Genomic DNA, 27,996 nt, shown 5'->3' with positions numbered 1-27,996 from the left:
TCACTTGTCCCCGGCGATGATGGGGCTCTGGAAGCAGCAGTGGGGACCGCAGCGGCCCGGGTGCTGGTGTCAGAGCCGAGCACGGAAACACGCCAACGACCCACCAAGAACCGCGCCACTGAACAAACGGCTGGAGGATGTCAACTGGTGGCTTTATTTCTTAAAAAAGTTACATTGAAAGAAGAGGTTGAAAAGTCAAGTATACTTGATTTGCACATATTTGCCAAGTCTCACAGGATTCAACCACTTTGATAATTGTTTTTATTGATAACCAGGATATACATATGAAAAGCCTCACATTGAAGCCCAGTACACACGCTCAACCCAGATGACAGATACTGCAGAAGATCTCGGGGAAACCCATGTCTCCTGTTCTGTTAGTCCTCTGGCTGCGACTCAGCGCCCCCAGTCACAGCCCACTTCCTGCAGTGCCTGAGTCCATTTCACACCCATCCCACAGCTTGCTTACTCAGCTAGGCTGCTGTCCAGTAGGCCCTTTGTGGTTCTGCGCCGGCAGTGGTAGAAACCCTGATCAGGACAGGGGACGGGTTAACGCAAACGAAAGCACAACAGCTCACAGATGAGCAGAGAGGCGTGGAGACCAGGAGGGAGACGCCCACTCTTCTCAGCGTGGGAGGTGGGCTCAGGGGACCCCCCCAGACCTTGTCAGAGATGGCTTCCTCCTCAGTCCCGCGAAACACCGACAAACCAGGCAAGTTTAAGGCGAGTCCCCAGGGAGGGGAGCTGTTTGCTTTCTGGCATAATTTTAAGCTCTGCACCAAGGGTCCTATTTTATCGCTTGTGACGTGGGTAAAGAAACAAAATGATACCCCAAAAAGGTAAAAACTGAAAAATCAAACAAGCTGTCGCCATCCTGAGTACTGTCTGCAAGCGAGGCCCACGGGGCCCAGGGGCTCCTGCCTCGCGGCCCCCTCACCTCGTCAGGGCCGCGCGCGCCCCCTGCAGGCCAGCTGCGCGAGCATCAGGCTGCAGGTGCCAGGCCGCCACAGACGCTGCTCTCCTCTCACGGAGGGGCCGTTTACACGCTGCTCATTTGGCCGGAACCAAACAGGTCAGTGCCAAAGCCCTCTCACGCACTCAAGATTTTTTTAAAAAAATTAAAACAGGAGGGCAACAGAAGACCACACAGGAATGATTGTTCTTTGGATTGAGATATTCTCCAATATGCAATACATTCATAGTAAACCCCACGGGAGGGGGGACCCCGCGCAGCTCTCCCCTCTTCCCTGAAACGTCGGTTTCTAAAAAATAGCTTGTCTGTGGCACACGCCCATAACGTGTTATGTTGCCTGAACAACACAGCCCACTTTAAAACACACGTGCACGCACACACACAGACACGCGTGGACTTGCCCACAGGGTCAGGGCCCACCAGCCCCGGGTGGGGAGTGAAACTGCAGCCCTGCTGCTCCGTGCAGCGCCTGCGGCTCCTGCATCCAGGCCCCTCCTGGACCGAGGTGGGCCCTCGGGAACCACGAGGCCAGCGGGAGCTCCCCGAAGCCACCAGCCACAGAATTCCTGGTCACTGGCTTGGCTCATTTTCTTCATGAGTGAGTAAAGCAGCTCAGTACACAGGATTTTAATAACCCGCAACCCACGAAACTTCTTAAAAAATGCCAAGTGTGTTAACAGAACTCCTAACTGTGCAGGAAGATAATGACATTTGGCTTCTTCGTGCAGCCACATCCCTTTGTTACTGGACGGTGACACGGATCAGAGCGCCACCCAGTTAGTGTGGGAACTCCGCCATCTGTGACCGTAAACATATAAAACTCTGCTTGCTGCAAGCAACTGGTCTCCACTTGCCCTACTGGTCACAGATGAGCTGCTGATACCCTTTCCGACCCCAAATAAATAAAGTCTGTGAACAAGTCCCAGCACGATGAGAGAGCCTCACACCGAGAACTCGGGGCCCCCTTTCCTAGGTCTCGTCTGCAGTCGCCTGAATCGGAAGCCGACGAAGGGGTTCATCCACAGCAGCGAGGGGGGGCCCCCAAAGACAGACTTCATCCCTTCCCACCGCAGCCTCCGCTCCCACGTCGGCTTCTCACTCTTCAGCCTCTCAATCTCCTGGGGGAGAAAGAAAAGCAAGTGGGCGGCAGCGCCAGGAAAACCCTCAGCAGGTACGGGTCAGGCGAGCGGTGACAACAGAGGGAGCACCACCAGACTCACACGTCTCTCCCTCCGCACGTGGGAGCGAGGCGTCGGGGTCAGCAGCGGGGGCTCTCCTGGCACCAGCCCCGCGGCCCCCCAAGTGCAGCCAGGCTGCAGCCACCAGCGGGGTGGACAGCCTAGGCAGCGCCAGAGGCAAAGGGGGAGCCACTCCTCCGGGCCAGGGATTGATCTTTTTCTCCACATCTTATATTACAAATATTTATCAAGCGCCTCCTCTGGGCCTTCAGTTCAAAGACATGAAGGCGACCAACTTCCTGCAGCAGCCAAGGGGCGCCGGCTCTCCCTGCCTGGCTCTGTGGACTCTCAAATCACAGGTACGCTTGAAACGCGAGCTGCACGCAGTGAGGGGGACACGTGCGGCAACGCCGTCGCGGCCCCTCGGGGCTGCCCCGCCCACCTCCCAGGCAACACGCGGGCCCCTGCTGTCCCCAGCAGCGCTGCCCACCACCTCGGGCCGCACCAAGGCCTGGCAGACGCGGCAGGGGAGGCGCATACGGCGGGGCAGGAGTGTACGGCGGGGGAGGAGGAGCTTGTACCGTTTCATCGCTGCAGATGGAGTGGATCTGGGTGCCGAACATGACTGCGGTGAAAGTGAAAAACAGCAGACCTTCAAGGCACAGGAAGACCAGCAGGATCACAGTGACCGGAGGTGAAAAACCACTGCACTCTGTGAACAAGAGGAGGCCGGCTGTGACTGCACATCAGGGCGCGGCGAGCATCCCAGGCCACAGGCTGTAGGGGTTCGGCTCACGGAAGAGCCCCCTCCGTGCCGCCCTCGGGCCGGCGCCCATGGAGGCAGAAGGCAGCCCTGCCAGGCAAGAATCCACACCAGCACTTCCTGGTCGGCAGATTCGGAAGGTTCTGCGTTACCCCAGGTTTCTACTGAGACTGTATTCGTGCACTGCGTACTAAAATACAGCTAAAGCCAGAAAAGATGAGAGTCGTGTGTGCCTACACCTCGCTCGGGGCGCACACCCAAGTCCAGGGCCGCCCACTCGCGCCTGCCTGGCTACACTCGCGGGGCGACTTGTACTCAGCCACGCACGGTCGACCAGCCAGGGCACACACACGCCTGCTGGGAACAATACGCATTCTCACCCGGTCTCAAAAATCTGCAAGGTGCAGAAACTATTAGCTGACTAAGGAAGACCAAGTGTATGTCCATGGCTTCATTATAGCAAAATGGCAGTGTGAGAACTGTCCCATACTCTTTTCTTAAGCTCAATTAACTCCTAAAATAACCGAGAGGATTTCCTTCGCAACTGGAGGATCCCTTCTCCCCCTGCCTCCCCTCCCCCCCACAGCGCACGTGCAGAGCGGCCCGCGCCTGCGCTTACCAGTCCACTGCCCTCGGACGCAGGCGACGAACTGCAGCCCGCAGAGCACGAGCGCGTGCACGGACGCCAGCGCGATGTACATCTGCGGGGAGACACCCGTTAGCCCACGCAAGGACGAAAGGCCGCTGAACCGTACGTTTACTCCTGATCTCACGTGTCAGTGAAAATGAGTGAGGGAAGCAATAAGAGCAGCAGGTGACATCCGCCTCGCCAGGACCACGCTGGACCAAGGACAGAAATCCACAGTGGGGAAATACGTTCCACCACTTCAAGAGCCTATGAACAACTGTGGTTCAAGGTATCTGGGAGGGAATTAGATCACAGTGAAACACCTAGAATAACACGAGCAGCGTACACTCATCTGGTGGACTACTTCCTACCAGTGATAGCACAGGTATAATTTGGGTCCCAGAGAAGAGGCTGCAGGTCTGACGTCAGAATAGACTTGCTCGCTCCAGGTCAGGGTGCAGATAAAGAGCTTAATACAAGTCACTCGCTACGTGAGTATCTTTACTCACAGTGAAGAGCACGAAGAACCTCTGGTTCTTTTCTCCGACACAGTTGTTCACCCAGGGGCAGTGATGATCCATCTTCCGAATACATCTTTTGCAAATACTGAAAAGGAGCAGTTAGATTTTCACTATTCCACGCTCTGAGGAAACACCACCCAATGAAGACAGCACTGGGAAGAAGCCACCCAGGGGGCCTCCTGCCCTGGGAAGGGGTCCCTGCAGGGGCTGGGCTCAGGCTGCACCTGCAAAGGGTTCCATCCAGTGGTGGGCGTTCACACTGCCTGGGGAAGGGGTCCCAGCAGCACTGGGTTCTCTGGCTGCACCGGGGCAGGGCTCCCTCCAGTGGTGGGCACTTGGACTGCACCATGAAGGGTGTCTGCCCTGGGGAAGCGGAGCCTGCAGTAGTGGGGGGCTCAGCCCCAAGTAAGGGTTACAGCAGTGGTGGGTCTACGGCTACTGGGGAAAGGGTCCCTCCAGTGGTGGGTACTCAGGCTTCCCGGGGGCAGGGATTCCAGCAGTGCTCGGTTCTCTGGCTGCCCTGAGGAAAGGGCCCCTCAGTGCTGGGTGCTCGGGTTGCCTAAGGAAAGGGGTCCCTGTAAGGGTGGGTGTGGGTGAACAGACTGCCCCGGGGAAGAAGTTCTTCAGCGTGGGCTCTGGCTGCGCCGGGGAAGGGGCCCCTCCAGTCATGGGCACACGGGCTTCCCCGGGGCAGGGGTCCCAGCACTGGTGGAGGCACTGGCTGCCGCAGATAAGGGGTCCCTGCAGTGGTGGGCACCCGGGTTCCCCTGGGGGAGGGCCGCCATACCTGCAGTGGTGGGCACGCTCGGGCTTGATGCAGCAGCATTTGGGGCACTTGTAGATAACTTCTCCAGGCTTCAGCTGCAGACGCTCCATGTACTCCTTAGTGGCATTCCCTTTGGGTACTGCCCCCTATGGTTTAATGACAATGTATTTTAGCTGGGGGGAAGGAAGGTTAAAAAACATCAGTAAATTTAGGAATTAGTCTTGGGTGTTATATATCATGATATAATTTATAATGCTGTAGTTGCCACTTATATTAATATGAAAAATAACTATTACTCAGGACCAGAAGTTTTATTTTTCATGAAAAATAACATATGCTTTAAAATGAATTCAAAATATAGAGTGCGTCATCCTTCATAAGGCGAGTCACCTGGGTTTTTCAAACTTCAGGCAGGACGTGCCAGAGGTGAGGTGTGTGTTTGCGAAGCCACTCCAGCCCCAGGGCACACCTCCTGGGCAGGGTTCCCCTGATAAGCACAGGTTTCCTATCAGCTGCAGCAGGGGAGCGCTGAACAAAGCAATCTCAAAAAGGACTTTATCTTGTGTGTTTAAAGTTGCCAACCTAATCAGGAGCGGTCACACACAAGCCCCAAGCCACCCCCTCCCCCAGGCGTCCGGCCCCAGGGGCAGGAGCAGCAGGGCTGTAAAAGTGTGTCTGCAGGAGCCCTGAGCGCCAGGGGAGCTTGAGAGGGATGAGGAATCTGGAAATGGGAGCCAGAGCCGGAGAGCCCCGTACACGGGATGGCAGTGGGCCCGAGTGCAGGGCAGTGGGCCGGAGTAGGCTGCAAATGGGGAGGAACTGTTCTTTGGGCAGTGGAGACAGGCAGTGGAAATCACGTTTGGAAGATCATTCTGGGCACCATGGCCTGTGGACTGGGAACAAGGCCAGGACCCCGTTTCTGTGCCCCACGGAGCCTGTCCTTCACACAGAAATGCACGTTTCCGGAGAAGGAGCCCCACTGGGAGGGAGCAGCAGAGCAGGGGTGCAGTGACAGGAGGACACGGGGAGACGGGGGCGCAGTGACAGGAGGGCTTGGGGAGACGGGGGCGCACTGACAGGAGAGCACGGGGAGACGGGGGCGCACTGACAGGAGGGCACGGGGAGACGGGGGCGCACTGACAGGAGGGCACGGGGAGACGGGGGCGCAGTGACAGGAGGGCACGGGGCGACGGGGGCGCAGTGACAGGAGGGCACGGGGCGACGGGGGCGCAGTGACAGGAGGGCACGGGGCGACGGGGGCGCAGTGACAGGAGGGCACGGGGCGACGGGGGCGCAGTGACAGGAGGGCACGGGGCGACGGGGGCGCAGTGACAGGAGGGCACGGGGAGACGGGGGCGCAGTGACAGGAGGGCACGGGGAGACGGCGCAGTGACAGGAGGGCACGGGGAGACGGGGGTGCAGTGACAGGAGGGCACGGGGAGACGGGGGCGCAGTGACAAGGAAGGCACGGGGAGACGGGGGCGCAGTGACAAGGAAGGCACGGGGAGACGGGGGTGCAGTGACAAGGAAGGCACGGGGAAGGCACGGGGAGACGGGGGCGCAGTGACAAGGAAGGCATGGGGAGACGGCAGGCACACTGCTGGCAGCAGGAGCTGCGCTGGAGCTCCTTAAAGCCCACTGCCCGGCTGCACGGGAGCCTGAGCCAACCTCTGCAGGGCCAGGGCCGACACCCACGTCTGCAAAGCCCAGCAGGCGCGTGTGGAGACCCAGGACCACTGGCTCCAAGGCCCCCGGGGAGCCGGACGGGCGGCCCTGTCACCAGCAGGAGTGAGGCCCCACAAGGTGCCCCGGGTTCGGGGGGCAGCACAGGAAAATGGGACGGTTCACTGTCCGACTCTCCCCTGCAGCTGACTGCCCTCCACATGGGCACTGGTCAGTCCCCCATCTTAACACAGGGAAGCTACTGTGGTCAAGATCCTGGCCTTAACACACCACCTGTCTCCATCTACAGTGTAAAAAGCGTTCAGGGTTTAAAGGCTCATTTTTGAGAATTTACATCAGAAGGTCAGGTCCAGCATTTTACTCAATTTTCCCAACACCCTCTGGAGTCTTTCTGGTCCCTCAACCAAGCGAGGACCCCAGCCCACCCCACGCCTACCGCCGGCCCCGTGACACTGTTCTGACTTCAGCAGCTCCCACGTTGTACGGCCGCTCCTGGTGACAGCTCGGGTCACACGTTTCATAAGACGATGGAACGGACCAGGTTTAGCCACACACACACTGCTTCCACAGTAAAACACATGACCTGACACACTTCTGCGGAGCACGGCACCCCACGCCGCCCGCTGGTTAGAGAGCGCTGCTGCGACTGCTCACAGGACAGGTGTGCGTCTCGAGGGGGAGACACGGCAGATAACACGTCACAACCAGCCCGCGGGGAGATGAAGGCAAGGCACTTTCTGGCCCTTTTTGCGGCTCAGAGCCCTGGGCAGGCAGCCCCTGTCTCCCACAGTGCCTCCCGGTGACTCACCCAGGTCCCCCCGGCTGGTGATCTACGCTTCGATTCTGTACTCCGAGATCTCGCAGGCCAGACACGGAGCAGAAGGGCGGGCCCGGGGCCGCTCAGCACCGGGTCTCACCAGGTCACACCAGAGGAGCGCCCACTTCCTTGGCACCAGTGGGCCCCTCTTAGCTCCATCAAAGAAAACTTCCGAACAGCTGAGGCACGTTCCTCAAGCTCGCGTTCGCCTTCGAACCATTTTCAGGGCATGTTTTTTCTAAGACGCAACTTGCGTGTTTCATCTGTGTCTCACCAGGACTGTGATCCCTGCCATAGCCACGCCTCCTACGCCGCTACGGCCCAGACGGCTCCCCTTGGCAGAGCGTCCTCCTGACAGCTTTTCCATTCACTGCTGCTGCTGCTAGCGCCCGACCTCTCACACCCGCACCCACCCACCTCTGACCCGCCCTGGAGCAGGAAACCAGGTGCCCGCTCTTAGGAAGAGTGGTCCCAACCACGGCATACATATATCCAGGGAAGTTATGATTTGCAAAGCACACTTCCCCCCATATCTTTCCATCTTGACCCCCTGGTTCCCTCCCTGTCATGCATTCTGGATCCCCAGGACCTGATCTAGGGGCACAGGAGCGTGGCGCTTCCTCTAGATCTACCTATTAATCCATGGGCAGCACGGGATGAGGAGCGTGTTAAACCGCGTACGGGGATATAAGCTGAAAACCCCAGAGTGGAAGGAAAGCCACATGACAAAGGACCGTGTTTCTTCAATGTAAAAAATCCCAAGGAACAAGAGGGGACCACCGAAGTGAAAAATGAGACACGTCAACCAGTCACAAAGGATAGATCTTATTTGGATCCTGATTCAAACCAAATATAAAAGGACTGAGACGACTGAGGATACGTGGCCTCTCACTGGACATAGTAAGGAATTCTTCAACCTCTCCACACGAGCCACTGGCGTTGTAGCCATGCTTTTATAAAGAAGAGCCCTTTGGGGACTTCCCTGGTGGCGCAGTGGTTAAGAATCCGCCTGGCCGGTGCAGGGGTCGAGCCCTGGTCCGGGAAGATCCCACATGCCGCGGAGCAACTGAGCCCGCGCACCTAGAGCCTGTGCGCTGCAACAAGAGAAGCCACCACCACGAGAAGCCCGCGCACCGCAAGGAAGAGTAGCCCCTGCTCACCACAACTAGAGAAAGCCCGCGCGCAGCAACGAAGACGTAATGCAGCCAAAAATAAATAAATAAACTTATATTTTAAAAAAAGAGCCCTTTTTAAAGATACAGTTATTTACAAATAAAGTTTTATAATGTCTGAGATGTACTTCCAAATATTCTGGAGAAGGAAAGAAAGGGAGTAGGCGAGGATATCGCTGACTCGAGAGGGACCACAAGGTGATGAGCAGGGTTCACGACCCTCTTCTCTCCACTTCTGTGTACAATGAAATGTCTGTAAGAAGTTAACAAAAAAGCAAGAGCTTTGGCAACAGATAACTGTTCAGACCTCAGCTTTGCCTCTTGCCAGCTGTGGGTCTCACCTTCTGACGTGATCTACACCCACCTCCGCAAGGTGCTGGCAGGTTAATGAACGCCCAAAGGTGTCCCAGGGCACCCGGAACGGGACCAACGGCTCCCAGCACAAAGGCTCCTTAGAGGGCCCTCGGCACACATCTGCTGATCAGGCTGATGCTTGTACAACAAGGCTGGGGACAGAGGAGAGCAGGCTCTGGGTGCGGGGCAGCGGGTGGCCTTGCACAATTTCATGCTTCTGAACACTGAGACTCACCTCCAGAGGTGAGCTTGCTGTCTTGTGATCGATCAGCTCCCTGATCCATCCGATGTCAGACACCCCATCTTCCTTTCTGCTCCCCCTCAAAGTACCAATAACTTCTCAAGAAACAACCCAAGCCAGAGCCAATCCTAGCAAAGATTGACTGTTCCTAGTGGCTTAGTAAAAGGACGTCCAGCAGAGGACTGGCCTCACCCCGGGGGGCGTGACGGCTCTTGTTCAGCCCAGACTGGACCCCGTGTTGAAGGTGATCCACAGAGAGGAGAAAGCAGCCGCCCCGATGAGAGGATGGAGCGGACACCCGACCCCGCTGGCCACGCAGTCTCCCCCACACTGTGCGTCTGGAACCCAACGCTCCCAATCCCCTCTGGTGTGAGGGGCCACCGTCTTCACTAGGCGGCAGAGGGCCAGGATGCCGGGAAGGACGGGGGTGCCTGGGGGCTCGGTCGGCCTCTCCCCTGCCTCCTTCCCGAGAGCTTCCCCACCCCAGTCCCAACGCCTGCCCGTGGCCAGACGCACCCCTGCCCTGGGCTCCTGACACCCCGCAGGGTGCCCTCAGTTCTATTCACACCGACTCCGGGTGGTTTCTGTAACTTGCCACTGGAGTGCTGACACGTGGCATGGCGGAAACAGTGACATCCAGATGTCAAGACGGAGGACTTGAATGGACAGTTCTCCAAAGACCTACAAATGGCCGAAAAGCCCAGCATCATTAGTCATCAGGGAAATGCAAATCAAAATACAATGAGGGGGCTTCCCTGGTGGCGCAGTGGTTGAGAGTCCGCCTGCCGATGCAGGGGACGCGGGTTCGTGCCCCGGTCCGGGAAGATCCCACATGCCGCGGAGCGGCTGGGCCCGTGAGCCGTGGCCGCTGAGCCTGCGCGTCCGGAGCCTGTGCTCTGCAACGGGAGAGGCCACAGCAGTGAGAGGCCCGCGTACCGCCAAAAAAAAAAAAAATAATACAATGAGGTATCACCTCACAGCCGTCAGGATGGCTCTCACCAAACACATGAACAGTCACCCGAGGAGGTGGAGAAGCAGGAACCCATACGCTGCAGGGGGGGACTCTTAACGCACTGCAGCCGCCATGAAAAACCACCCTCAGCAGTTCAACGTAGCGTGAACATATGACACGGTACTTCCACTCCTGGGTCTCTCTACCCAAGAGAAATGAAACATAGCTCCACACAAACCCGGTCCACAAATGTTCATGGCAGAACTGTCCATAACAGCCAGAAAGTGGGAAGCACCCTGAAGGCCACCAACGGATGAACGTGGCCCACCCACACAGTGGAACGTCTTCAGCCGCGAAAAGGAACGAAGCACTGAGAGCGCACGGTGTGGATGAGCCCTAGAAACCTCGCGCCGATGAAGGAAGCCAGACGTCAAGGCCACGTATCCTTGTGTGACTCCATCTATGTGATCTGTCCAGAACAGGCCAATCCAGAGACCAAAAGTACATCAGCGGTTACCTGGCGCTGGGGGACCTGGGGGGTTGGGGCAGTGATGGCTAAGGGGTGCAGGCTTTCTTTTTTGGGTGATGAAAATGTCTAAAATGACTGTGGTGATGTGAATACATGAATATCATCGAACTATACACTGCAAAAGGGTGAATTTTGCGGAATGTGAATTAAATTTCAATTTAAAAATGCTTGCATCCAGGACTCACACCCTCCCCCACCTCACACTCCGGCCCTCAGCACTTCCATCCAGCTTCTCGGCAGCGAAACAAGAGAAGCGAACACGGCCGCTGGAAGCAGAGGCTGCACGCTGCACACACCTGCTCCCCGACCCCTGGCTCGCGGGGCTTCCTGGAGAGCTGTGAGGCCTCTGCCCCCGGGAGCAGGGCTGTAGCAGGAGTGGGACCACGGGGGGAGGGAGGCCTACACTGGTCAGAAGACACAAGCACCGTGACGAGAGGGGCCCGGCCGGGTAGCCCGCCCTCCCCCGGCCCTGCCGGGCACACTGCAGCCCGGCACCTGGGCACCGATGTGGTGGCCTCCTCGCCGAAACGCCTACAAACGATGGACCCAGCCCCGTTTTCAACATGCAGGAAGATGGCTGACACTACCAGGGCTCTTCCTACAGCGAACTTAAAGATAACAGCTAACCTCTAGCCCAAAGAAGTTAAATTAAGTTGCGTGTGATCAAAAGACAACTGGAAAGATTCGTAAAGCGGTGCCACATCACTCAGCTTTCAGTCCATACTTCAGAGAAACAAAAGTATTTAAACTAGAAAGGGGGACTTCCCTGGCGGTCCAGTGGCTAAGGCTCCATGCTCCCAATGCAGGGGGCGTAGGTTTGATCCCTGGTCAGGGAGCTAGATCCCACATGCCACAACTAAAGATACCACATGTCACAACTAAAGATCCCGCATGGCGCAACTAAGAAGATCCCGCAGGCCGCAACGAAGATCCTGCAAGCAGCAATAAAGATCCCACGTGCAGCAACTAAGACCCAGCACAGCCAAATAAGTAAATAAATATTTAAAAATAAACTAGAAAGGATTTCAGGCATTATTCAGTACACTTTCTTCATCTGAATAAACAGCTCAGTGGAATGTCTTCCACGAATATACCGTGACATCACCTCTCTCTGGGCGCTGGGTTCTCTGCAGCGAAGCCACGAACAACGCCATCAGCCTGTATCCAGGAACTCGTGAACCCCGAGGCCACGGAGCACGAGGCCCACCGCCCGGTGCCGCTGGCGCCTCCCCAGCCCAGACCCGGCCGAAAGCCCCAGCAAGAGGGCGGGTACTCACGGGGTCGGTGAGCATGGTCCTCAAGTGAGAGGACAGGGCGAGCACCGCCAGGCAGTTGAAAACGACTCCATTGACCACGGAGTACCAGAAGTCTCTGGAAGGCAGCAGCATGACGAACGTCACCACGAAGTCCGCGTACACGACCAGCAGCCACGTCACGACAGCACAGATCATGCCACAGCCGTCGCGGATGAACCAGACCCTGTCTGCCCCGTCGGCCTCGGATGAAGAGGAGGAAGAGTCGTCGTAGTTGTCATTTTCGGTCAGGAGAGGATGGTGTTCGACATCCCGGAGCCGGTGTCCTGATGACGGCATGGCTTCCCTGGAGGGGCGTGGGACACAGCTGGTGAGGCTCCGGGGGACACTCGGTCACCTGCACTGGCCCCAGCCACACTGCACGAGGACGACACGGGGTAGGAGCTAGACACCCTTGGCACCCAGGCTCCAAGCCCGGGGGAGATGAGGCCTGGGATACCACGGCCCCATCCACGGTGCCAAGGCCCGACGGCCCGCAGCGCACACGTGCCAGCGGCTGAGGAGAGGCTGACAGACAAGGGGCTCTTCCACTGCTCGTCTCCGCCCCGGCCCACGACCACAGAGCCCACGGGTTTCGCCTGACCTCTTCCCTGTTGCACTGAGTTCTTCACTCTCACTTCTCCCTTGTTCTGACTGACAACGTGCGACCATGTTTTTGAGGCCGTCTTCTTTAACTCTGTGCTGTTTCTAGAACGCCCTTCCTCTTTCAGGCTTTTAACCGTTTCCTTCACTTATCTGTTCTTTTGACAACTCTCCCGTATTTCCTAATACCCGAAAACACGTAGGATCAGAAACTAAAGGAAAACTTACACTTTTCCTGGCAAACATTTTGCTGCTTCTTCAAACCTATAACCTCCTCTCATCAGTGTTTGATATGAGTAGTAATACTCATGATAAAGAAAGGGAAACAGAGTCAGTTCATCTGGCCTTGTTGTTCGTGCAGGGGATGGAAAAACACTGAAAGCACTTTATCACACGACCCGAGGGCTTTCTCCACTCAGGCAGGCTCCTTTCAAACAAGCACAGAGCAAGCGACTGTGGTCCCCCCAACGTGGGGGGGGGGGGATAAGAATGCTCCTGGGGTCGGGTCTGCTACCACTGATTCACAGCATCCGCTTTGGAATCTTGGCATTACTTTCTTCCTTAACTGTAACTAGAGCACGGTAATGATGAAAACATTTACTGAATGAATGAATTTGCTGATGAGAGTTCCTTCTGCAAATACTTTGCAGAATTCCCTCTTGATACAAAGATACTGACTAGTACAAGACAGAAATGAAATTGTTCCCCGCAGTCTGCTCTTAGATCAGACAAAAATAGTTTTAAAATTACTGAAATGAAGAAACTGAAGATAAGAATTTGGGTAGCCCCGAACCAGCCACTTCAGCCAGCACATACTGGACCCGACAGCTGCCTTCCTGCCGAGTCCTCTGCCGAGCCCCCTCCCTCTGCAGAGGCCACCCGCCCTGCAGTGCCCGAAGCTTCTCTCTGCCAAGCAAGTCTTCCTGCAGAGGCAGTCCTCCTGCCTCTGAAGAGCACTTTGCAAAGGGACTCTGAACATCAGACACGGCTATCTGGAGAGGGTGCTGGAGCGTGGTCCTGTCTACACCACTGCAAAGCCTGATGCCGTCAGGGGGCTGAGACTCTCTGGGAGGAGGACCGGCTCAGCAGCTCCACGGGCAGTGCGCTCAGCACTCCCTACCTTGAGAGGGCGTCTGCGTCTCAGCCCCGGGCTGGCTGTCAGCCCTCGTGGGAAAGGCCTGGGTCTTCTCTCCGGGCTCCCCGTCGGGTGCCCGCACGCCCCTGGGCTCACGGCAAGTGCGCATCTGTTTACAGGCAGACGCAACAACGTGAATTGGTCCCCGTCTCAGATCCAGAGAGTGGCCTAGTGATGGCCACAGAAGTTTTTTAGTGAATCATAAATGTTCATCAAAGCCTTAAGCTGAAAAATTCCTCTGACCAGAATCCCTCTGCTCTATGGCTACTCCTCAGGTAAGACGCTTTCTATGAGAAACGGGTGCCCGCCTGCTGGGCAGTGAGCCATCGCTGCGGGGCCACGTGTCCAGAGACAGGCTAGCTTTTTGTCAGAGCACACTTGTGCAGCCCGAGTTCTGCCTAGAAATCAGGACCTGAGTCTTCTGGACGCCTGACCCAGTCCCGATTAACCTTCCTGGCTGAGGCGCTGGTGACGGCAGCCGCAGGCCTCCCCCGGGGGCGCAGATGGCAGCTCTATTTGTGAGGAAGGGTGACCGCACACATACCAACCCCAGTGGGCGGGAAGGGACATTCCCAGAAGCACGTTAGGATGCTGAGGCATCACGCCTGTGTGCTTCAGAGCTGAATTTGTAAAATCCACGAGAAGGCAAAGGGAAAACAATCTGATACCCAAAAGTCACTTCGTTTGCAAGAAAGCAGTCGATGAACACAGCGAGGTTAGGCTGAACACACTCAGTTATCTGTCATCAAGCGCAGGCCCCTTCCGCTGAGTCACAGCACTTATGCTTCATTAATGCAACAGGAAGGGAGGGGAGGAAATGAAGAAACAATTCCTTTACACTCAACTCATCTGAAAAATGCTGGGAACACATGAGCAAATGGCACGGCAACTGGCGACGCGAAGCCAGGACTAGGGCACAGCCTCACTCTGCGCTGATACCACCGCTGGTGACTGAATACTCTGCGAGATCACGTCTGAAAAAAACCTGAGAGCGCTGTGCACTGACCAACGGTGTTTCTACTTTAATGTCCAGTTTAATGGGATCCAGTCTACGCTCCGGAACCCGAGCTGTTCATCCTCGTGTTAAATCAAGCCCCGTTTCCCAGAACACTAAGAGCAACACTGCGGACCTCCATTATTTAAGGGACGACCACTCAAGCAAAACCTTCCAGTGGTTTACATTTGAGAACTCCCCTCATCTTGTAATACCTGCTAATAACTGATCAGTTCCCTTCATGGAATCTTCCTCCAGGGACCACTCTCCTTTTAGTGTAGGTGGTCAGCAAACCAAAGACAATACGTGAAGAAACAGATCGACTTGTCACCATTAACCATCTGAACTGCCCGTATGTGCCTTTTTTCAAAGATGTGCAAGTGGGCCTCCCTGGTGGCGCAGTGGTTGAGAGTCCGCCTGCCGATGCAGGGGATGCGGGTTCGTGCCCCGGTCTGGGAGGATCCCATGTGCCGCGGAGCGGCTGGGCCCGTGAGCCATGGCCGCTGAGCCTGCGCATCCGGAGCCTGTGCTCCGCAACGGGAGAGGCCACAACAGTGAGAGGCCCGCGTACGGAAAAAAAAAAAAAAAAAAAAAAAAGATGTGCAAGTTAGTGTCAGCTGTTAGAGAGGAAACAGTGATTAGAGACCTAAATAAATAATCACTTACCTCACAAACTATTTTTAGACATTACTTGAACATTTTGTGCCTTTTCTTCAGGATCTTAAGGTGCATACTGTCCTATGTGATAGGATCTGAAAGATAATAAAATCTGATTAGAAAAGTTACTTATTTTATGACCAAAGTGCATACTATTTCTTAGTGCATGATTAATTTTTGGAGCACACATAACCAATGGGACGCCTCACACCTGAAGTTCCGTTATTCAGAACTATCTTTAACTATGAAATCACGACTCCTCTAGCTTTTTGTTACTAGTAAACTGATTGACAATCCTGAAAATTAAGTAATTTATTTTAAACCTGTCCATTTTACCCTCTTGTTACTTTAGCCCTGGTTTTAAATACAAATCTCTAAGCCAAAATCCCTGAGAAAGAGCCCCAGGGATAATCCAGACCAAATCTGGTCAACCTGCATTTCAACAGGCAACAACTGTTCACCGTTCACCAGCCACAGCAGAGGAATTACAGAAAAGATGAGAGAAAGAGGTGAGAGGTGCACCAGGCCCTGCTGGGGGAAGGTGCCCCGGGGGAGGGGGCACGGTGCACGAAGGAGCGGGTGGAATGACTGAGGAGCGTCCCAGTCTGGCAGCATCTCCCACTGGGTGGGCACGCAGACGTAGCCTCCCTAGAAGCACTCATCTGGCCCAAGAAAAGAGGCCGGAAGACACCAAGATGCAGGGTGTCCCCCTCCCAGAGAGGTCAGGTTGCTGCCAGGTTTCCCTAAGACCAGGGCCGCCAGAGGACAAAGGACCATGGACACAGACGCTCCAAGCAGACGCTCCTGGTGCATCTCATCTTAAATATGAACGAAGAGCCAACAGATGTTCTGGAGAAAAGCTCACACCAGTCTCATGAAAGAGCCCCAGAAAGAAAAGAGAAAAACAGGAATTCAGAGCAGGCATAATGCACAGAGAAGAAAACTTAAGGTGAATTAAAAGACTGCATCTGTGAGACAAAGAGGAACATTCTGAGAACTTCCTAGTTATTGAAAAATAAAAATATGATGGTAGAATTTATTAATCTTACAGACAGGATTGGAAGAGAGAATGGGGAAATTTCCCAGAAAGGAGAACTAAACGACAAAGGGGAAGGGGGGAAGGATACACCTGGAGTTTGGGATTAACATATACACACCACTGCACAGAAAACAGCCGACAGGGACCTCCTGTATAGCACAGGGAACTACAGTCGATACCTTATAATAACGTACACTGGGAAAGAATCTGGAAAAGAAGAGATATATATAAAACTGCTGTACACCTAAAGCTAACACAACATTCTAAATCAACTACTGTAAATCCACTAAAAAACAAACAAAAAGAAGACAAAGACAAAGACCTTAGGAGAGGAAACAAAATGAAATCAGAGGAGCAATCCAGGAGGTCCATCTTCCAAACAACAGGTCTGGCAAAGGCTCCCCCAAACGAGACGTCCTTCCTCTGCACAGCTCCGCTGCCAGCCAGGCCGGCGGCCCCGTGTGCCTCACAGCCTGTCCGCTCTCTTTGCATCTGATATCCTTCCAACGTAACATGTTTCCCTCAGCAAACCCTCAGTTGGTGTCTGTTTTCTGAAACCAAGACCCCTGACTAGGACACCAGGGGGCTGGCGTGGAAGAGGGTGAGGGGACTGGGGGGTCGAGGGGTGGGCAGGGTGAGCTCCCCTGGTCTCCTCCCAGTAACTGGGGGCTGCTCGCTGCTTCCTGACCGGGAGTGCCCCCTCCGCCGGGCCCGGCTCTGCTGTCAGGCTCCCCTGCCTGACAGGGTCCTCTGCCCACCCGACCCTACAAGTCTCCTCAGGACCCGTCCTCCCTCCACAAGTGCCTGGACAGCCTCCCCGCACCCGTCACCGCCACCCTGCACACCAAAGCTTCCCTAGCCTATCTGTGGCTCTGAGTCCCCTCTGAACTTTTCAGTAACAAATGTGGCCGTGAACCACAAGCTGCTTAAACTAACGGGAGGTGACTTTTAAAATATGGCATTTATGTGTATATATATATATATATATATATATATATATATATATATATATATATAGTAACTTTATTCAAATATCTATTCAATAGCCAACAGCTTTGAATGCCAAGTAACATGCTGAACCAGTAATGCCTAATTATGCCTAGTAATACTTTAAACTTTTCATTCACGTTCATTTTGAATATCTTCAAATGAGCTTATGTTAGCACTGTTTTAAAAGAAAACCGGCTTTGCAAAACGCAGAACTGCCCATCGCAGTCCTCAGGTCTACAGCAGAATCTCTACAATGAGACCAAATCCCCAGTTACTTTTATAAATTTTAAAAAATAACCAAAATAGCAACCACTTCGGAAAGCAGTCTGGCACTTTCTCAGAGTTAAACCAACACCCGCCCTGTGACTCGGCAATTCCACTTCTAGGTATTTACCTCTAGGTGAATATGAACACACAACATGTACAGAACTGTTCACGGCTGCTTCATTCATTACAGTCACCAAACCAGAACAACCCAAACATCCCTCACCAGGAGATGAATAAACAAACCATAGTATATTCATACGAGGGCATACAAAAACAAGGTGGCGGGATTACGGATACATGCAACGATGTGGATATACCTCAAAAAATCATGCTAAGTGAAAAAAACAGACAAAGAATATGTACAGTAGGAGTCCATCTCCATGGCACTCTGAACCAGGCGAAGCTAATTTATTTTGAAAGAAATCAGAACGGGGTTGGAGCACAAGAGGGAATGACGGAGAGCCCAAGGTAACTTTCTGAGTTGACAGAAAGGGCAGCAGGCTATACAGGCACACGCACTGTCAAACCAAATTCAATGAGCTGTTAAAATTATACACTTAAAATGGTGCATTTCACTGTACGTTAACTATGCCTCAATTAAAAAATGAACGGGAGAAAAAATAACCAGCACAGGTACACGTGAAGGTGTAAAAGGGTGTAGTAACCGCCAAGTTCTAAGTGCTGCTGAAACCGTTCTCTCCCTACAGACACTGCCTTCCGAGCCAGACCCTGTCACAGTTTACTTTTAACAGCATCTTCGGGCAAGTGTCTTAAACTCTTCTCCTCACTTTTTTCCCCGTGTCTATAAACAGAAAGTGCGTTTCTGATAAACAAACTGAAAACAAGTAAACAAAAGACATCAATATACTTTGGTGATCAGTTGCTACAAAAAAGAATGAAGATCCAATGATTTTCACTGTTGCAATAAAAGGAAATGTCTACCCTAGAGTCTGGTATTCACGTGTACGTTAAAACACTGCGTAAACTCATCACTGTTTTACTATTCATACGCCCACTGCTGACCTACAAGAACCAGGAATAAGCACATCTCTGCTTCAGGCACAGTAGCAGCATGTGAGGCAAACACAGGCAGTGAGATATGCTGCATTCAAACGTGGGGGCGGGGCCTCCAAGCTGCAGACTCCACGTGAGGCCCAAGGATGCGTGACCTCGAACAGGCCCTCAGCCCATGAGGGCTCATGGGAGAGAGAGGCAGGGACCAGCCTGGTGAAGGATGTGCTCGGTGTTATCCTCAGTGGCAGGCAGAAGGCGATGAGGGAGAGAGATGACAATCGCTTATCCCGTCCAGAGGAACCAGAGAAGTGTCGGTTAGGACGACAGCAGGAGTGGGCCCCCAGGACAGGCAAGATCCGCACAGGAGAGGACAGTGCGGGAGGCACAGAGGCTGGAAGGGGAAGCCGCGGGCTGCAGGGCCCCGGGCTCAGCGCGAGGGAGGGCGGGAAGGCAGGGAAGTGGGGGCCGGGGCCCCGCACAAAGCACTCTGAAGGCCGAGCTAGGCAGCCTGAAATTCCGTACGTCATTCTGCTGCAAAGGGAGACTGGAACTTCGGTCAACAGACAAATGTTTTAGAAAGATAACTGGTGACAAACTAAGATTAGGATGGAAGGAGGAAGACGGGAGGCAGCTGCCATGCCCCAGAGCAGAGCTGACAGAGGCAGGGCCAGCAGGGGAGCAGCGGGGCCTGAAGGGGACGAGCAGGGGTTGGGAGCAGGAAGGCTGGCTGGAGCAGACAGCGCACCAAGGGGGCCGCGACCTTTTCCCAGCAGTTTCGGTAAAGAGCCAAGAGCTTGCAGACTGGGTGGTGAGAAAATTAAAGAAGCAAATTTGTTTAAATGTGGTTAAGTGAAGGACATATGTAGCTGGAAGGAAAAAACAATTTTCAATTTCCCCTCTTACGTATTATCTCATTTAAAGCTACAACGGGGCTTCCCTGGTGGTGCAGTGGTTGGGAATCCGCCTGCCAATGCAGGAGACACGGGTTCGAGCCCCAGTCTGGTAAGATCCCACATGCCACGGAGCAACTAAGCCTGTGTGCCACAACTACTGAGCCTGTGCTCTAGAGCCCTCTCTCCACAACAAGAGAAGCCACCACAGTGAGAAGCCCGTGCACTGCAGCAAACAGTAGCCCCCGCTCTCTGCCACTAGAGAAAGCCTGAGTGCAGCAACAAAGACCCATTGCAGCCAAAAATAAATAAATTAATTAAAAACAAATAAAGCTACGATGAACCTTTCAACAAGACAGAATTCTATTTATCGTGTAAGCTGACTTCATCCTCACTGGCTCCCAACAGACAGAATTAACGTGGCTTCTGCAACGAATTTTAATTTGTGTAACAAATGATTGCTTTGTCCAAGTATTTAATTGATGTGATACCTTGTTTTCATTTTATATAAAACCCTTTATACTGTTCCACTAAATATCTTTATTAGTAAAACAATAAATAAAATTAGAGGATGGGACCAAGATGGCGGAGGAGTAGGATGAGGAGCTCACCTCCTGCCACAAAAACGCTGAACACACATCTGCACGTGGACGACTCCCACAGAGCACCTCCTGAGCGCAGGCAGGAGACCTCAGACTCCCGAAAGGGCAAGAAAACCTCCAGGTAACCAGGTAGAACAAAAGGAAAAAGAGGGCTTCCCTGGTGGCACAGTGGTTGGGGGTCCGCCTGCCGATGCAGGGGACGCGGGTTCGTGCCCCGGTCCAGGAGGATCCCACGTGCCGCGGAGCAACTGGGCCCGTGAGCCATGGCCGCTGAGCCTGCGCGTCCGGAGCCTGTGCTCCGCAGCGGGAGAGGCCACAAGAGTGAGAGGCCCGCATACCGCAAAAAAAAAAAAAAAAAAAAGAGTGGAGCATTCAGCCAGCCTGCCCCAGTGCCTTGGCTCCAGTGCGTTCACTGCCACTGCAATTATGTTCTTACATGTTCCTTCCATCAATCTGCAGTCATGAAAGACTTAGTTTGCGCTTTCAAACCAGATCAGTGATGCATGCCATATGAACCAGTATTTTCTTCTCGAATTACTGAATCTGAAGAACAGAATATTAACCTTTAAGGGAAAAAACCAATGGAATATTAAGTGAACAAAAGCCAAGTCTCAATAGCATGCTGGCACACTGTCTACACTGTGAACAGTAAACTTATGTAACCTTTCCAGAAAGGTCTTTCATACTAAAACAAAACAGGGCAAACTGAGAAACACACAGGGAGCCGAGGCCCTGGGAGAGGAAAGCCAATCTCGCGGTGGGGGGTGGGGAGGGGATGGCACCGGGCTTTTCCCCATCCCGGCAGCCACTCTTCAGCCCCCTGCCAGGTCCTTCTCCTCCACAGACGTCGCAATGTGGTGGTGCCTGGGTTGGGTCCTGGGTTGTCCTCTTTAGCCACATGCAGTCTAAATAATCTCACAGGATCTCAGCTCCATGTAGTTTGAAAAGATGCATGTGGGAAACTGCCAAATGAGTAATGCTGCGTTACTGGGTGTCTCCAATCCATTACTCAACACCTCCACGGTAGGGTCAAAGCAGAAAGCCCTCCCCCCACCCACACCGTTCTGACCATACCTTCTCGTCTCTATAAATGGCACCACCATCTAGGTGCCAAGGTCAAAAACTAGGACACACCCTTCATTCCACTCTTTTCCCAACCTCCCCACACCTAACCCAGGTCCTGTGGGCTGGACCTCCAACACCGATCCAGATCAAGGCTGCCCCGCCCGGGCAGCACAAACCAGTGCTCCGTTTCCACACTCACTGCCTCTGTGCACCCACTAACCCACTCCCCAATCAGCACCCAGGCCCAGTTTTTACAGATATAAGTCGGATCCTGCCACTCCCTTACCTATTAAAACCAGCCAATCGCTGCCTTTGTGGTTAGAATAAAACCCAAAGGCCACCCTGTGGCTACACAGCCCTACCGGGCCTGGGGCCTGTAGACCTCACCTCTTACCTCCCCTCCCACCTGGGCTGTCTCGTTCCTCCGTCATCACCTCAATAGAATGTTCCCGTAATATCCCCGGCACACCCCGAACTCTGCAAACACTTGTTGAGTGAGAGAAGGAAAAGCAAAAACAAACCCCACAGGAACTGGAAAGGAGTAAGAAAGAGGGTCAAAGTGGGAGGCCTGGGGTGGGGTGGGGTGGGATGGGGTCAGACGGTCCGGGGAGCTGAGGGGGGAGAAACGTAGACGGGTTAAGGCGGGAGAGGGAGGAGGGGAGGAAGGAGAGAGACCCACGCTGGCAGGGCTTTTCCGGGTGTGTCACTTGGAGCACACAGGCTGCACGAGGCAGCCTCAAAGGCACGTGTACACAAATGCCAAAGCTTCCACCTTTATCCCCATACCAGAGCCACAGCCTGAAAGTCAAATGGAGGAGCTATTTTTAAGAATCCTGACATGGTAACTAAACCCTCAAGAATTCCAAAGCCAGAGACAAAAAGAACCCCAGAGTCCCCAAATCCTTCAAGTGTCCCGTCCCAGGGAAAAGCTGAGCCTGAACCAAGCTGGTGAATCCCCGCCTCTTTCCTTATCTTCCTAAATGGGGTTTCTTTGTTTAATAGGAAGTCAACTTTTGTAACATCAGACTTGCCCAAACCTGCAACACGAGGCGCGTCTGACCGCGTCTGACCCGCTCACCGTGAACCCAGCTCTCAGATGCAAGTTAACGACAATGTAAGATACTGGAATGTGAAAGGACAGGCCAGTTACTGAACACCTGCCGTGTGTCAGGACCTTTGTATGTATCGTGACGGTGAACCCCGCCACTACCCCGAAAACGAGGTGCTCGCTGAGGGATGAGGAAATTGCACCTTCGAGCTGCCATACCTGCCCAAGCTCACGGCCAGCAAAGCATGGAGTCGGGGCTGTTCTGACTCCAAAGCCCACGCTCTTCCATGAGAACATGCCACCTCCCTGAGCACTTGGTTTCAGAAAAGGCGTTCCGTAACGTGGACACTGAATCTGGGAAGTATGGACCGCTGAGCATTCAAAACGTTCCGGCCAGAAATCCTGTACGAGCCTGTCTCAGGAGACACTGGAAGCTTCTCTACCCTGCTTGCCCCTGCTTCTTACTGGCTCAGCAAACGCACTGCGCCCTGTCCCAGAGTGACCCAAACCAGCAGCTTAACACAGAGCCGGCCTCTCCTTCCATTTCCTGGTAACACTCCTCACATAGCCAGTACTTACTAAGCGCCCCTTAACCTCTGGACACAAGGCCTCCTCTTCCCGCATTCCTACATGCCGCCCACGCTTCCTGCTTACAGCTCTGACCCTTCCCTTCCCACCTGTCCCACAACCCAAGCTTAGGCACCCTCACCTCTGGCTGTACCTCTGTAGAACCCTAACCAACAGAGGCGCCAAACCTTGGGACCATGGCATTCAAGGCGCCACTGGATCTGGCTCCCCTGCCCTTCCAGGCTCTTGCACGCAGCGTTCATCCTGGCTCCCCTGCCGGGCCTGTCCACACCTCTGTGCTTCTGCTCCCGCTGTTTCCTCCAATTAGAAGACTCTCGCTCTCTGCCTATTTACCACGCACCCACTATGTACAAACCACTGCAGGGTGAGTGTGTTCAAAACTATGAGGTGCTGTACCAATGTGAGGCATTATCTTGGCCCCATGAAGAGCCTGCATTTATTAGACAATTATTAAAATTCTACTAGAGGTTTTTCAAGAATAGAATGAAGTAGTAAGCAAGACAAGAATACATCTGTAGATAGAGGCAAAGAAGTGAGTGAAAGAGAAAAAAAATCACAGGCAAGTGAGAGTAAGTGACTAAATGCCGTCCCCTAACAGGCAGACCGAGGTACGGACACATGTTAAACTGGAAAGGAGGCGTTTTCCCCTCCTCAGAGGCAAGGGGAAGAAAAAGACCGATGGGCATTCAGAGATGTCTCAGCTGGAATGGAGTCAAAGTGGAGAGAACTCTCCCAGCAGCCTCTGCTCCGTGATCTATAAGGGAGAGTCCTTTGTCAATGGTAAAGCAAAAAAAGTGTGTGTATATATATAATATATATACACATATACATACAATTTTAAGTGAGGTATAGTTGATTTACAATATATGTTTCAGGTGTACGACATTCACAATTTTTAAAGGTTATATTCCATTTATGCTGCAACCAAGGAGCCCTGGAGCCACAACTAAGGAGCCTGCCTGCCACAACTGAGGAGCCCACATGCTGCAACTAAAGAGCCAACGAGCTGCAACTAAGGAGCCCACCTGCCGCAACTGAGACCCGGTGCAACCAAGCAAATAAATTTTTTAAAAAATAAATAAATAAATTGGCTATATTCTCTGAGTTTTACAATAGATCCTTGTAGCATATTTATTAATGATGGTTTGTACCTGTTAATCCCCTACCCCTATCTTGCCCCTCCCCTTCCCTCTCCCCACTGGTAACCACTGGTTTGTTCTCCTATAGCTATGAGTCTGCATCTCTTTTTAAAAAGTATATTTTTAAGGAAGGTACCATGAATGAAGGAAGGATGCTGTGTAGTAAAGAATTTAACCATATGCTCAAAAGAAGGTCTGGGCTTTATCGTTGGCTGACAATCTGATTTAGGGTGGGGACTGGCCACACCAGAAAGACCAACAACATGATTTAGGGTGGGTGGGGCTCTGGGTCACACAGTATCAGTTAACCTGGAAACTGAGATCAACCCTGTGGGCGGTCAATCAATCAATCATTTATGCCCGTGTCATAGAAGCCCAATAAAGACTCCAAACACCAAGGCTCAGGTGAGCATCCCTGGCTGGCAATACCCAGTGCTCAGTGTCTCGTGTCAACGCCAGTTACATGCCACGTTCCAACTCCTTGGGGAGAGGACAGTGGCAGCTCCATGTTTGGTACAGCCCCAGATTCTGTCCTAAGAGCTGCTTCACTTGGCTGATTTTAATACACCATAACTCTGAGCACAACAGCCTTCAGTGAGTTCTGTGAGGCCTTCTAGCTAGTAATCGAACCTGAGGGTGGCTTGGGGAACCCCCAGACTTGCAACTGGTGTCAGAAGTGACGGTGGTCTTGTGTGGACTGTGCCCTCTCAACTCTGTAGTTGACCAACTCTGCAGGTGGTCCAAACTCTTCTTGGGTGCTACAGCTGAAGGGTCACACACAAGTTGTTAACCTGACCCTGGAAACTGGCTTTGGGGACAAAAAGGAGCAAGAGTGAGAGTTTAGACTCTATACTTTATGCCCTGCTCTAGTGTTCGAACTTTTTTTTTTTTTTTAACAAAACAAGCATGTATTACCTCTATAATTAAAACACTGCTTTTAAGAAACATACCCCCAAAAAGCTGCTTTAAGAAAACTATCTTGTAGAGTTGCTCAGCATGGATTGGAGCAGGGAAATTCTGGAATCATCAGGAAAACTACTTCTCAATTCATCCCAAGCATTAACTTCTTATGTGAACTTACTGCTCGTTCCATTTCCTCAAATTAACAAAGATTATGTGATTTATGTCACCAAAGGGTCCAAGCCTTGCAGGTAACAGTTTCAGTAAGAATGTAAAAGCATGTCCAGACTTTTGACTGGCTCGAGACTGTTCTTACACAAAGTGCCTTTCAGTACATTCTGTCGCTGAGAGGGTCATTCTATTCGTGCTAATATTTGTCCTTTCTAGAAGAGGATTTCTGCTTTCATAGTGCATTGATTAGCAAGGCTGAAAATTCCCAATTTACTCATTGTAATCGAGGCAGGCTGTGAGTCATTGGTTAAAAAAAAACAAAAAAAAAAACTTCTGTATACATCTCTACCCACTTTGCTTTGACGTGAGATGTGTACATAAAGAATCCCAGTTGTTTATTTATGATTTAGGAAATCACTATCAAATAGTCTCATGCTCCTCCATCTCACAACTTAAAAGCCCACCTACCAGCCTCACTCCTGAAAGCACACAATCCAAATAATGTCAGTCACTCGACCCTTCAATTTACCAGAATCTTCAAGAGGTGCAATATAAGACGTCTGTTCCATTCCGTTTTTCAAATATCCCAAGAGCCTTTCTCTTTAATCATGTATTCTGGGGCTTCCCTGGTGGTCCAATGGCTAAGACTCCGCGCCCCCAATGCAAGGGGCTTGGGTTTGATCCCTGGTCAGGGAACTAGATCCCACATGCCGCAACGAAGAGCTCGCATGCCGCAACTAAGAGCTCGCATGCCGCAACTAAGAGCTCGCATGCCACAACTAAGTTTGCATGCTGCAACGAAGATCCCACATGACGCAACTAAGACCCAGCGCAGCCAAAATAAATAAATATTTTTTAAAAAAGTATTCTGACTTCCTAAGAAGCAAATTTAGGGCGTGGGCTTTCTCTAGCTGCGGCGAGCGGGGGCTACACTTCGTTGTGGTGCGCGGGCTTCTCACTGCGGTGACTTCTCTTGTTGCGGAGCACGGGCTCTAGGTGTGTGGGCTTCAGTTGTTGTGGCATGCAGGCTCAGTAGGTGTGGCTTGTGGGCTCTGGAGAGCAGGCTCAGTAGTTGTGGCCCAAGGGCTTAGTTGCCCCGTGGCATGTGGGATCTGCCCAGACCAGGGCTTGAACCCGTGTCCCCTGCATTGGCAGGCGGATTCTTAACCACCGGGCCACCAGGGAAGTCCCCAAGGTGACTTTCTAAAAAGGTGACTTCAGATAAGTAAACCTTAAGACAGTATCAAAAAGATTAAATCTGACTTTTAAAAAGGTGACTTTAAGCAAATAAAGTTTGTGAAAGTATCAACAGATTAAATTCATCATCTTTAAGGTGAAGAGTCTAGGAAGAAATATACATTGGCCCAGATTTCTAGACCATTTGAGACTGCAGTAGTGAAACAGATAAACCTACGTACGCTGCGTACAGACACTAAGCAGACTGCAAACGTTAAACACTGGAGCATTGCTTGGACAGCCCTTTACACCACCTGGTCAGTAAGAGAAGCTACAAAGCAGCTACATCAACAGTTCTTAACCACTCCCCCCCAAAAAAATCTGGTTACCCATAAGCCAATAAAGTGTGTCCATCCAACAGCGAAACGAGACTTAGTTTCAGCAGCAATGACTCCTCAGGAGAGATGAGCCTCGGCGACAGCAAGAAAAGATGCAAATTGCCCTGAAGGCTGACCTGACTGTCCCAGGTGCCCTGGCAGGCAATCCCCCAAAGACCACTGGCAGGGGAAGGGAAGATAAGGAAGAAGGTGGGCAAAGAATAAAAAAGAAAAATTAAAACTTACACGGGAGGCAAGAACTGGAGCATTCACTCGAGAAGCCATGGGCGACGTTAGAGGAAGCCCACTGTGATGCATGCCTATAAACTCCTCCCTACAGCTTACACAGGACTTATTGCTGCCACTCTTCTGACTCCAGCGACAACCCCGTTATCAGTTATTAAAGGAGAAAACCGTGGCTCGGAGACTTGAGTGTCACACCTAAGGTCAGGCAAAAAGCTGGGGCTGCAATTCGGGCCCTACCCCGAAAGATGAACTAAGGAGAGACAAGGAGACACCTGGAAGAGAAGTCAAGCGCTGGCTGGCAGAGGTGCCCCGAGGAACTCGGGAAGGTCGTAGGTGCGCGGTGGGGTGGAGGAAAGGGAGCAGGGGGCTCGGGGCTGGCGGACGGGGGCCTAGAGTGGCCGGGAGACCCGGGCGCGAGCTGCCCGCCCCGGCCCACCGCACTCACCCGAGGCCCGGGCGGGGTCGCCCGGCGCTGCGGCTCCTCCCGGCCTGCGGCGGCGGCGGCGGCGACTGCAGCGGCCGAGGCAGGGACGCATCATGCGGCCGCACTCATGGCCGGGCCGGAGGGGGCCCCGCGGCTCGGCTCGGTCCTGCCGGGCCGGTCGGAGCGAGGCGGCCTCCGGGCGGACACGAGAGACAGAGCCCAACCTGGAGAGCTTGGCGGCACGACCCCCGGAAGTGAACCCCGCGTGGTCAGCGGCGCCGCGTTTGCGCAGTTCCGGTCGCGCCGCTCCCGGCAGCAGAGAATGGGTGCTTGAGGTGGTTTGCTGGGACTCAGCGGCCGGGATCCCTCTGGGACAGAGGGTCTTAAAGACTGACAGTTCCGAGGGAAAGGCGGCTCTTAGTCGCAAGGTCCCCTCTCTAAAATAAAGGGATCCATCCAAACTGAGGTCCGGAAGAGAAAGGATGAGGGCTACGTGCTACCGCAAGGTCCAAGCCGCGCGGTTAGGCTTTTTGACTCGGGGAGGAGTTCTTGCCCGGGTTTACTGAGCCCGCGGTGGCCCTTCCGAGCCAGCGTTAGGTGTGACCTGTACGGCGTGCGAGGACGGAACACGGGTTAATGGAGAAGCGCGAGTGGGAACGACGGAGCCAGAAAGCACGTGGGGAGTAGGGGAAGCGCCGTTGGATGCGCGGTTCCTGATTCGCTGAGCCTCTGGTTCCCCTCTGAGCGACCTGGAAACCATGGCATCCCAGCGATTCCTTCCAGATGCTAAGTCCTAAGTTTT

General features: G+C 53.3%; 1 protein-coding gene and 1 long non-coding RNA gene across 3 annotated transcripts in view; one reads left to right on the top strand and one right to left on the bottom strand.

Moving 5' to 3' along the window:
* The window catches only part of LOC309794521, a 32,669-nt gene extending 24,787 nt beyond the window's left edge, over positions 1–7,882 (top strand). Inside the window, exon 4 of the long non-coding RNA XR_014292116.1 lies at positions 7,607–7,882. This is a non-coding gene — a long non-coding RNA (uncharacterized lncRNA). The remainder of the gene's footprint in view (positions 1–7,606) is intronic.
* ZDHHC7 (zDHHC palmitoyltransferase 7) lies at positions 132–27,424 on the bottom strand. Of its 2 annotated transcripts, XM_082606144.1 has the most exons (9): positions 27,216–27,424; positions 15,268–15,353; positions 13,593–13,716; positions 11,855–12,176; positions 4,851–4,975; positions 4,052–4,148; positions 3,534–3,615; positions 2,733–2,863; positions 132–2,091 (listed from the first exon to the last, which is right to left on the bottom strand). In XM_082606144.1, the coding sequence occupies exons 4-9, from the start codon at positions 12,167–12,169 to the stop codon at positions 1,915–1,917; spliced, it is 927 nt and encodes a 308-aa protein (XP_082462270.1). In that variant the 5' UTR covers positions 12,170–12,176; positions 13,593–13,716; positions 15,268–15,353; positions 27,216–27,424; the 3' UTR covers positions 132–1,914. The 2 variants fall into 2 exon arrangements, with proteins under 2 accessions (XP_082462270.1, XP_082462269.1); XM_082606143.1 differs by lacking the exon at positions 13,593–13,716 and having other exon boundaries at positions 27,216–27,423.
* Between the last annotated feature and the right edge of the window lie 572 nt (positions 27,425–27,996).

The sequence above is a fragment of the Mesoplodon mirus genome (assembly GCF_964341445.2).
Source record: "Mesoplodon mirus genome assembly, chromosome: 19".
Taxonomy (NCBI): Eukaryota; Metazoa; Chordata; class Mammalia; order Artiodactyla; family Ziphiidae; genus Mesoplodon; species Mesoplodon mirus.
This window is presented reverse-complemented; position numbering and strand designations above follow the sequence as displayed.

Coding starts and splice junctions, on each gene's coding strand:
- ZDHHC7 (XM_082606144.1), bottom strand. CDS start 12,169: ATGCCGTCATCAGGACACCGGCTCCGGGATGTCGAACACCATCCTCTC. Junction 4,976..11,854: donor GGACCATGCTCACCGACCCC/GTGAGTACCCGC, acceptor ATTAAACCATAG/GGGGCAGTACCCAAAGGGAA. Junction 4,149..4,850: donor GAGCGTGCCCACCACTGCAG/GTATGGCGGCCC, acceptor GCTCCTTTTCAG/TATTTGCAAAAGATGTATTC.